General features: G+C 29.1%; 1 protein-coding gene across 2 annotated transcripts in view; it reads right to left on the bottom strand.

Moving 5' to 3' along the window:
* LOC106462243 (protein ORAOV1 homolog) overlaps positions 1 to 12,132 on the bottom strand; it is a 24,653-nt gene that overhangs the window by 8,574 nt on the left and 3,947 nt on the right. The window contains exons 2-4 of one of the 2 annotated variants that reach the window (XM_013922143.2): positions 6,661 to 6,766; positions 3,905 to 3,975; positions 2,753 to 2,867 (exon numbers count right to left, since the gene is read on the bottom strand). In XM_013922143.2, the coding sequence (XP_013777597.1) occupies positions 2,753 to 2,867; positions 3,905 to 3,975; positions 6,661 to 6,766 (292 nt within the window). Of the gene's footprint in view, positions 1 to 2,752; positions 2,868 to 3,904; positions 3,976 to 6,660; positions 6,790 to 12,132 lie in introns of both variants that reach the window. The other variant, XM_022389435.1, reaches the window with a different exon arrangement.

Genomic DNA, 12,132 nt, shown 5'->3' on the forward strand with positions numbered 1-12,132 from the left:
GGTACTAGTAGTATTAGGTACAAATCATACAAGTTTATCATTCTAAATAGTGAATCATATTATTATTATTATTAATATGAACTAAATATAAAATTATGCTAAATTATTAAACTACAAATTTAAATGCAAAAGAATATAAGAAAATCACAAACTCTTTCAGTTCAAAGTGCTAAGCCTAATTCATGTAAAGACTTTGCATTCGCCACACAATAGCTCTTAACCCTAACAATCGTGGATCAACTTCTTTCCTAAAAAATATATCTATTTTGAGATAATTTTTCAATATAATGATTAATATAAATAGATATACGATGCAGCATGACTTAAGCTACTATATAAAAATAATAAAAGTCACGTACATCCCATGCAGTTTTTTCCAGAAGCAAGTTTTCTAACACTTATAGAAAAGCACTATTGGCCAATACTAAATACAACCTCTACATAAAATGGCAGTTACTAAAATAAGCACCACCCACATTCATATTGTAAAATCTGGAGAACAACGTTTCATCACGTGCGTTCCTTATCATCCTATGATTTGTCAAACGTGAAATACAGCGATTGGAATAACATGGTACTGAAATTGACACCTTTGGCTAGGATTGGCTTAAAAAAAGTTTTACAACTGAAGTTTAACACACTCAGACACTGTTTTATAAAGAAAACAGGCTAGAAAAAGGTTTATATACCAATCATAGATGGCAGGACCAGTGCTGAAGTGGAAGGAAAAAATTTTTTAAAAAGTTTGACAAAACATTTTCTTCTTAAGGGGGTCCTTATTTACAGTCTAAAATGTATTTTAGAATTTTTTCATTAAATTCCTATTTAAACTTCAATAATACAATTTTGTACAAATAATTGAATGAAATCCAATAAAAGATAAGTTCTCTACAATTTTTTCAATTCACAAATGTGATTTTGGCCTCACGATAAAATCAAAATGGCCATGGCAGGTAATGGGTTAAAAGGTTAAAATTCAAGGAACTTGTGTAAAAATAATAAACAAAATTTCAAACAATCAACATTTTTAACTTACACAATTAAAATATTTATTCTGAGACTGTTTAACGGTCTCAAAACAACCACTCTACATGTTTCAATGTGTATCACATAATCCTCAGGAGGCTAAGTCTAAAAAACAAATGTTACAAAACTATTTATACCAAGGTTATTAATCATGTGACTCATACTACTACATAACCATAAGGTAAACCCTAAAGAAGGTCACACCATCTGTGTATTTTTTGACCTGCTAACCTGTCATCCTTATTCAAAGTTTGGCCATTGTTATTGTGTTTCATTATTTCAATATATTCTCTGATATTTCTAGTAGTCATATCATTCAGTTGAGCCAAGATAACAGTTTTTTCCCACCGAATGATATGATCAGTATGACCTACATGTTCAGCTAATGCACAAATTTCACTTTGATTTTTAACATTCTCTTATGATTGTTTATTCTAAATTTTAAATTTCTTTTAGTCTGACCAATGTATACACTTCCACATTTACATTCAATTTTATAAATATTTGTTTTTCCATTAGAGTAATTACTATCCTTAGTTTTACTTAGCATTTGGTTAATTTTATTCAAAGGTTTGTAAATCAGAATAAAGTTTTTACATTTGCTTTTTAAATTTCTGAAAGATTTGGCAAGATAAACCAGGAACATATGGCAAACATAACATTTCAGTTTTACTGATTCTATCAAATGTTGATATTAATTTTCTTTTTTGATCATTATTCTTAATTCTACTGAATTTCTTCACAGCTCTATCTACAATACTTTGTGAGAAACCTCTATCTAATGCTACATACTTAATTAATAATAATTCATTTTTTAAATCTTGTTTAGAGCATAACTTTAAAGACCTGTACACATAAGAATAAAAAGCCAACATTTTTGTGAATTTGTATGACATAATTCTTTGTGTGGCAGCATGATAACAGAGAAAAATTTTTGGTAAGTAGTAGTTTCTTAATTATTTTCCCTTTTCTTTACCAATAAATCAAGAAATGGCAAACTATAGTTTTCTTCAATCTCATAAGTAAACTTAATAGTGGGTTCTAAACTGTTCAGTTAAGTAGCAAATTCTATCAAGTCTTCTTTACCATGCTGCCATACTACAAAAGTGTCATCAACATACCTAATCCATATTTTGGGCTTAAGTTTAGCATTCTGTAAAGCAAGATTTTCAAATTTATCCATGAACAGATCAACTAATAGTGGAGATAACTGGGAACCCATGGCTAGACCATCAATCTGTTTGTAAATCTTACTGTTAAATTGAAAAAAGTGAATTTTCCACACAAGTTTTTGTTAATTTTATTACATCTAAAGTTTCAATAACTGAGACATTATTCATTCTTAATTTGTTTTTGAAACAGTGAATAGCTTTGTCAGTAGGTACTTTAGTAAATAATGATACAACATCAAAAGAAACAAACATATCATTATCGTTTAGAGTTATCTCCCTTACTTTTCAACAAATTCTACCGAATTTTAACTGTGTACTTGTTTGTTACTTAGAAAAGAAACATTTTGTGCTATAAATTTAGCTACATTGTAAGAAGATGAGTTTATATTTGACACTATGGGTCTATAAGCATCTCCTATTTTATGAACCTTTGGTAATCACAAACACACATATACTAGTACATTTATGATAGTAAATCAAACCATTAACAATGTGAAACACTGATCCTGAAATTAACATTTTTTTCACACACACACAAAAAAAATCAATCATACCTGCTTGAACTTTGCTCTGATTTTCTGGATTCTTTCCACAAAGTCTTGGTCTGGTACATTTGTCTTAGGAAAACTTTTTGTCATCTCCAAGAGTGATCTCAGAGCAACTAGCTTTCTAAGATATTATGTATATAAAAAAGTAATAAGAACTTCCACCAAAAACTAGATCATGACAGTAATAAATCAAATGACAATCTGTTGGGTAGAAGAAAGACCTTCTCTAACACATTTCCATAACTATGTATGCAAATTAACAATGTAAATACAATTAAGTAAAAAATATTAGTATAAATGAAATATTATCACTCAATTTCTTATAAAAAAAAGATCTATAACAACAAGTTGCTCAAACTTAAGTGAGAAATTCTCAATAATATAAAGACATGCTGTTGAGTTAGACTCTCTCTTTCCTTTTAATGTTATAATACCTAATGGAAAGATAACCTAACTCAACACAATATCCAATATAGTAAGGCTATCTTTCCTTCAGATCTTATAACATTGCATGGAAAGAGAGTATAACTCAACAGAATATTCTTATTTTAAATGATTAACAAAAAATAAAATGCTTTACACATAAGTGACAGGGAAACAACACTAGGCACAAACTAGAATGTGAGTAAAATCTACTTAATTAAAAGTAGCACCCATAGAGCAATGGGAATAGATCATCTATCATATTTAACTTTATTTTAAAATCTCAGATAATATACTAAAACTAAAAAATTAGGAGCAGATATGGTGCTCAAAACTGCAAGTTCTTACAACTAAAATTCTCATTTTACCATCAACACCTACCTATGAGAAGTTAATTACTTCTAGTAAATCAGAAAGATAATTAAAACACATTAAATAATTAATGAAATAGATTATTACAAGCAAACTACAGGAGAAATAAATAAAATTTACTCCCTGAAATTAAACCTACCTCCAAATTTAAAGAAAATACAGGAATGATAGTAGCTACAAAAATAATCTGTTTTAAAAAAAAAGAACCAAAAGAAAATCTATAATTTATGTGTATCATGGTTTGAGATGTAACGAATAGATAAAGTGTGATAATTAAATACATTTGTGATTCAACTTTCTGTATCATCAAAACTTATCATTCTTTGTAATGAAGGAAATATCTAAACATAAACAATAACAAACCTCTGCTTAGTAGTCTCATCCTTCTCCAGAACAGTGATCCAAGCATGAACAAAACCCTGGTAGAAACCTAACTAGAAATAAAAAGACATTACATAACTTCATATTCACCAACTACAGAAAAGCAAACGGTAATATTTATAATAATTGAACAAATATATCAAATTCTTCATAAACACCAACTATACAAAGTGTGCACTTTTACTGAAAGAAATTAAAAACGTTTTGATTATATCTTTTCACTTTTAGAATAATTTTGCACATAGTCCTCTATAGCATTCCAAATATTAGTCATTATCACCTCAACTAACAACTTAACAAATCAACTACGCTTACAATATTTTATAAAATCTAACAGTTGTAAGAATTTAAACTCTTGAGGAGACCAATTCCAACTATATTTCTTACAAATTAAATTGTAAAAACATGTGCTGAAGTGCATATAATATAAGCTCAACTATCTATTTATATTTTGCATTAATAATAAAGCTACTAAAGTAATTTGACACCATCTCTAATGTTAGATATACAAGACTGTTTAGTGTAGGCATTATTATTTAATTTATTTTGTGAATTAATATTTAATGATTGTTTAGTTTTTTTATAATGAGAGTCATACGTTGTGTATCTGGTTCAATTATTGTAGTATTGTTGACACCAAGTTACTTGAATCTTCTGTATTTTTCTTGTTACCTTAAGTGAGTATTATTACCTTATAGTACTGCTGTCATAGCTTGGAAAAAATTCAAGGCCTCAGTTGGGCAACATAGAAATATAGGCACCCAAGCAAGTGCAAGTCAAGTGAAGTAAGAAAGTAAAGTTCAGTAAAATGCAGTTCAATCATAAAATTAGTTAGCAAAAAAAAATGTGAAGTTAGCTGGTATGTGAGTGATTAGCCGTAATGGGCGATATTTTAAAGTGAGTTTCAAAGTTTGTTAGAGATAAGGAGAATAATTTGTCTTGTCAAAGTAACTGATCCCGTCTGTGTGGACTTTGACAAAAAAGGAGACAATAATTTGAAGTTCAGGATACAACTGTGGTAACCCAAAGGGTAGAGTAAGTGAATTATTCACTAATATTATTGTGATAAGAGTAGAGAAAAATTGTTTGTCTCGTCAGTTGGATTCTAAAGTAAATGAATCAGCCTAAGTGAACTTTAGATAAGAAAAGAGAATTATTTAGTTTTAGATACAACTGTGATATTCCATAGTATAAAGAATTTTTGTACATACACTTGACTTGTTTTGAATATATTATTTTAAAACAAGTGGATTGTGTGCTGCCCATTTATTGTTTGAATTTATCACCAACAAATCATACACCTACTGTAGAATAATCCTTAGCACATACACATTTCAAACCCTGACACCTAATTTTAAACTTCTAAGCAGAGAGAAGATGCCTAGTCAGTAGTACCCTACCACCAATGCAAAGAGATTGATCGTCAGCTTAAAACATGGAAAATATTTTCCAGTATTACATGGATTCAAAACTGATTTACCAGCTCCAAAGTCCATAGCTCTACTACAGGCCAACCATCGCCCAGGTGAGCTGTCATTCACTTATGTAACCATTAGATATTAAACAACTGAAAGGCCACTTAATTCACTTTAACACTAAATATTGCTTATAATACAATTTATTTCTTAGCTATTAATCTAGTCTTGCTCTATTGGATATGCAGGTGATTATAAAGAAAAAACCTATACTTATAATGATAATATCTTAAAAACTACTATAGAAGTTAAACTTCACCAAAGGCACACTAGGAATAATAGGTATTATTCAGGAAAGTTTGGTCATCTACAGTGTGTTTCAAAACCACTTTTCTCAAACCCGAGCAAACCCAAACAAATATTGTCTTTCTCTCTCCTTCAACAATACAAGATCAATGATTGAATAAAATATGTCAATGTGCAGCAGTAATTTTTAAAATGTAGAATAACAGTTTACATTATGCTTAGAGCAAATAACATTTTTTGTCATTAAATAATAATATTCAAGAGACAAATTACCTGAAAGTACAAGTTATTATAATCTATAGTTTGTTACCAAACTTATTGATATAAATTCATGAAATAGTAGTTCAATGAAATTTTGAATGCGAATCAACAACCAAGATGACATGGCCCATCTCGAAAGGGTTAAGTATAAGTGGAAGATATGAAAGGTATTACAAAAAATGATGTAAATGCATATGTAAATAACATCATGTTAAGGCAGGAGAGATTAAATATTTTCAAAATTGCAACCTTTCATTGGAAAGATGAAATATAGCTTATGGTTTAAATCCAGAGGCAAGAGATGATATGAATTTAAATTAATTTTCACAAAGCACTAACACTATCTAGATCTGTGGCCAGCTGATAATGTCTAGTTTGACTAATGGCATGATTATTAATTACATCCACTCTGGCTTGTACTGCGCTGAAAATATTCAAATAACTATTATTCCTTCTTCTTTTTATTCTTTTTACACACATTTCAAAAATTCATTTCTGTTTGAATATTTTCACCTTCAATACAAAGATCAACATACACTGTACAAAGAAAGCAACGCTACAATTCAAAAACCTGTCTCAGCATAACAGTGTTTAAAGAGATTTTTGGCAAAGTGAAACAAGTAATTTAAGTTTTCTTATTTGTTTAGAACAACTTTTATATCATCTAGTGACTATTAAAACATAGGCAGGATACACAGCATATAAGTTACTATTAAATTATCATTATTATGAATGTAATATATTTCATGCACTCACTTCTGATGCCAGTTGAGCACCCTTCTGAAGCCCTAATGTATAGCCTTCCCTCCATCCTGCCTCTTCTCCCAAGCTGAAACCACGAGTAAAACCCATCTGTCGATATCTGGAAGATATTTCACACAATACCTAAGGAGTTGTCACCAATTTGTATAAGATTATATTGCATAGAATTTTACACTTTTGAACATCCTACATTTATTAGGTACTTTATGTTAGAAATATAATTCTAAAATTCACAATCTCACCACAAAAACAGTTTTTCTTACTTAAGTATTAATTACACATTACTGCTATAACAGTAAAATGGTGTATTTGACTACAATAAAAGTTTTATGGACTTAAAGTTTAATTCCTAAAATCCTGTATCTTTATTTTAGCAAAATATACATAAAAATGGTAAAAATATTTCAATTCTGTTAATCTTTTATGCTTATTTTTAAATGCAGTTTCATTAAACCTTTTCAAATTTTATCCTGACAGAAGTAATTTTGTTTATGAATATGTATATGTACACATTTCTAATATTTTTAAAAACACACATTTAACTTTTCTGTAATTCATCTTTTAAATGAAAACATGTACAATCTATATTTTAAACTTTAGACATATATAAGTTTCCTACAATAATAAAATCACAAAACTTTAAACTGGTCCTAATAAAAATAACAATATTGTCATACAAAACATGAATAGCATATTTAAATTCAAAAAGTTTTGTATAAATAAATCTTATCACAATAAGATTTTTCTTTGTGACTAGGAAGCCAGAACAATTAATGTAGCTCTTTTGCTACAATCACTTTTTTATTTCAATTCCTCTCATATTCCTCTCAGACACTGAACCTTCCATAACAACTCAAACAGCCATACTTAAGACATTTTATTGTCCTTAATATAATGAAACCCATAAAACTTGTGTTTTTTGTTTCTTTGGAAATTCTGCCTGGAAAATGAACATTTCCATAATGTTTACTCTGGTCACAATGTTAAATTATATACATGTAAGTTTTATGATGGTTATAATGGATTACAAGTAGTAAGGTTTTAAGAAATACAATGTAGAAAACATAATTAAATCAGAGGAAAAAGAAACATACACTACTTTGATATTTGATTTTACAAATAAATGGGAAATTAAACAACTTGTGTATATAAATAAATGTAACATCCTTGATGTTTGAGTATCAAGCAAACTGAATTATTATTATAATTAAGACTGCAACACAAAAACATGGAAAATAACAAAGAGCATTCACAATCAAAGCTTTCTATCCTTTACCTAGACCCCTGTAAACAAGATGAATAAACTGCTGCTACCCATAAAAAAGTTTGTCAGACATTGCACATACACATCCTAAAACCTTCTATTACGAATCACCTACACATCTTTAATTCATATCTCTCTTTCCAATGTAAATTTTTTTAAATAATAATTTTCACTTGCAAACCTTCTAATTATATCCACTGACATTCTGTACTTAATAACAGTCTAACTACAACTGATTTAAATTTTACAACTCACTAGGATTCCCCACTTCATAAATCAATCTTACATCATTTCCAAGGTATAACAAGGGGCTATTTGGTCCATCTAGACTTATGTTTAAGTGTTGATTACAGGTAGAGCTGAAGAATTAATGGAGCTTGCTAATCAATTAATCATCAGGCTCATTAATCGATTACATTCCACTAATCAATTATTCTCACAAGACTAACCTCCAAATTTTCAGTTTGTTTTAGCTTTTTTTAATGACATTTTCAAATTATCCTTCATTTAGCATGACAGACATTTTTGGGTACAACAATCTATGACTAAATTACTTTTTTAACCCTAACCATTCAACACGAATAAACAATGTAGTACAAAACCTATAACAAGTTCAAAATACAATTAATAACATTCCACAGGTTTCTTCCTAGAAATTTTGACAAGACTACTCTACTAAAACTAAATAAAAATATTCTCTGTTAAGAATAATTGTCCTTACATTTCATGGGATAAAACAAGTAAAGATTAAAGTTACTGCATGTGATGGATAATATATAATCAGTGAAAATGAATTCATGTGGATCCTATTATTTGGCAAGAAAACCTGTGATATCAGATGATCTCTTTGTATGGATTAAAAATTATTATTAAGGTGGAAATTGAAGTATTATACATAATATAAAAATCAAAATAATAAGAAAAAATCTTAACAGACATTTTGAAATGTTTTTCAAATTCTATCAAAAGGGTGAAAAACTTAAAAATAATTAACAACTTTAAAATTATAAAAGCCTTTGAGCAAGAAGGTGTTGATATGAGTGGTAGTTTAGAAAGCACACATTAAAATGATTAATCTGCTTACATTTTACAGTACAGGCTGAAAGGAACTGCAAAAATACATGCATGCTGAAAAAATCAATAAATCAAACAACATAGAGCTTACTACACTAGGCAGTGTTTACGTGGCACATGACTATAACCAGACTTTTGTTTTTCCTTTTCAGTGCTTCGTATCTAGCTAAAGCTAGCCGTAATTAAACAGGATTCCTGTTCATGTAATTAGCTTAACAGTTTAAAGGTATTATATATTGTTAGATGTTATTAGTCTGTAACTAGTAATTTCTAACAAAAGAGTTAAAAGAGGAATAAAAAATATTAAAATCTGTGGCTTAAAGGCAAAAAGCCAGCAAACTACTTAAAACCACTAAAACCTAAATATTTTTTTTTTTTATAAAAATCAAGTTAAATGTACATATAAATGGAATTTTACAATCTTTTGTTTTTCCATCCAATACAACTGCTTCTTTGGCAATATCTTGTGGGAGACAAAAAGATAGATCCAAAATACTATTTTTACAATTAAATATACTTTTCTTACATTCCTTCTTATAAAGATTAGAGTGCACTGTTTCATCAGTTGGCACCCTTACTGTTAATGATATTTTCAGAGGTTATTAGTCCAGGTCTAGTAATTTCTGACAAATACTATTTTTACAATTAAATATACTTTTCTTACATTCCTTCTTATAAAGATTAGAGTGCACTGTTTCATCAGTTGGCACCCTTACTGTTAATGATATTTTCAGAGGTTATTAGTCCAGGTCTAGTAATTTCTGACAAATACAGACAAATGAGCTAGTTATTAAGTAATCAACATTCTTTGAGTGAATATAACTTGCTGTAACTTTTTTCATATAACTTCCCTATTCATCACTCATTACATTTTGTAGCTTGTAATAAATAAGCAATATATTAAGTTAAAGTTCATTAATATTTAAACATACAAGGTAAATGTGGACAAATGGCATCATTGTGGCTAGTCATGTAACCAACAACCACTAGGTTATGCCCTCACATTTTGAGTGTTGTGTACAAGCAGAAAGCATGCATGCCACTCTCTTGAACACACCAAAAGAGGTCAATATACAATCCTTCAGAAACAATTTACCATTCTATGAAAATCATCCAATCAAAAGAACTAACTTAAATTCATATTTTAGACTTTCTCATCCATATATCTATCCAACAAAAATTTAAACACCTTAGAAAAGTGGAAGCACAGTCTACAATATTAGATAAATCTCTATACAAACTCATATTTATAACACTAAAATAATTCTGCTACAGAACAAATCTGGATCTAATTGTGCAAAATATATAATTAGCCTTAATATTGATTTTCAGATTTTTTCAATCTTATTATTTCATGTACAGTTTACACAATTTAGGAATTTAGTTTTCCTACATTCCAGAAAAAAACAAAACAAAAAAAACAGATCCATTAGGTCTGAGCAATCAACTCAATCAATTTCTTATGAGCACTGATTACATTGATTAATGTCATATAAAATAACTGATTAAATGACTTAATATCACAAAAATAATCAACTTATCAGAATAAGTGTTCTTGATTATTACTTTTTACAATTATTCAAGCTATCCAAGTATTCAAAATACTGGCATTAGAGCTTCTCATTACGTTTGGATAATTCAAGGTGGTTCATATTAATCAATTAGTGTCACGACTCACAAAAACAACAAACTAATGAAAAGTAATGTTTCCAATTGTTACTATTTTAAATCATTCAAGCTACCCAACTTTCATGTGAGTAATCAATTAGTTGAATGTAATCTGCTAATAAGCACAATGATTAATTATCCAATTCCATTAATCAGCAAGCTATATATACAAAATTTACAATATGCTACACAATCAAATATTATTTATCAACATAGCTTACACATTCACTTTTGTAAAGACATATTCCAATGTCATTGAATACAAAAATAAGGATCAGAAAATGATGTCACTGAAAAGGGTTTATAGTGTTGCCATGATGGCTTGGGTGTAGGATTACCAGCCATCCCAGTAAAACTGGAATCATTTCAGTTTTATGCCTTATTTTCCTGTTCTGATCAGAAACAGTAAAAGTATTAAATTGTCCCAGTTTCCCTGTACTTAAATGTGAATTTGATTTGTATGGTTTGTCATTATACATGGCTCTTTTAAATTATACTTGGAGACTCATCAGACAAAGACAGATCACATAGTACATTGTTTCCTCCCTCTCTGCTACATTTTCTTAACCTAACCTGTAATTGGACAGCTGCAGAAATTAAGACTTGAATACCTGCCCAGCCACAAATAAAAAACATGAAATAACAACAATTTTTCTTGAGGATGTTCAAGACAAATTAGTAACATTTCTACTTATTGTTATTTTTAACTAGATATGTTTTTAATAAAGTTTGTTTGTCTATGATTCTAAAACACAATGCAATAATCATCACATTTTTTGGCAAATGGTAAAAAGTGTTTTATTACAATTTAACCCTATCACTACGGGTCTTCCTATGGTCACGGGTCAAAGGCCATGTCATCGCATTTGTAGACTCGCATTAAAAATTTTTTGAACTACTATTTTATGAATGTATGTCAATAAGTTTGGTATCAAATTGTAAATTATAATTCAAAGTTTAGTATGATCCTTTAGTTAATTTCTTAATGTAAAAGTAAATACTAAAAAAGAAATCCTAAATATCAATTTTTGTGTGACACATGGTATGTTTAATGCAGCATTGGTTCAAATTAGATGTTTGTGATGTCCAAATACAAAGTCTATAGTTCCTTATGAATTAGGAACTCAAACTACCAATACTGACAAGCCAGAATATAGAATAAGAACCTCCTATCTTTTCTATTTGCTGAGATATCCCTCATGTACTGAAACACACACAGTGGTCCACCAACCTCTTTCCATTTTTGGAAACACTCCGTTATGTACAAGTACTTCTGTCTCTGACATGTGAATAACCAATTGAAAGTTCATAATGTCCCCCTAGTGGCTTTCTCAGCCATTTTAAACTATTATGACATCAACTCATTCTTTCGATCCAAGATGGTTAGTTGAGTCTTTAGTCTGCTCGAAATTTCATATTTTTTTAGACCCAAATACAGCATACTTTCTAAGCTTGATAAA

The sequence above is a fragment of the Limulus polyphemus genome, unplaced genomic scaffold (assembly GCF_000517525.1).
Source record: "Limulus polyphemus unplaced genomic scaffold, Limulus_polyphemus-2.1.2 Scaffold1124, whole genome shotgun sequence".
NCBI classification, from domain to species: Eukaryota; Metazoa; Arthropoda; class Merostomata; order Xiphosura; family Limulidae; genus Limulus; species Limulus polyphemus.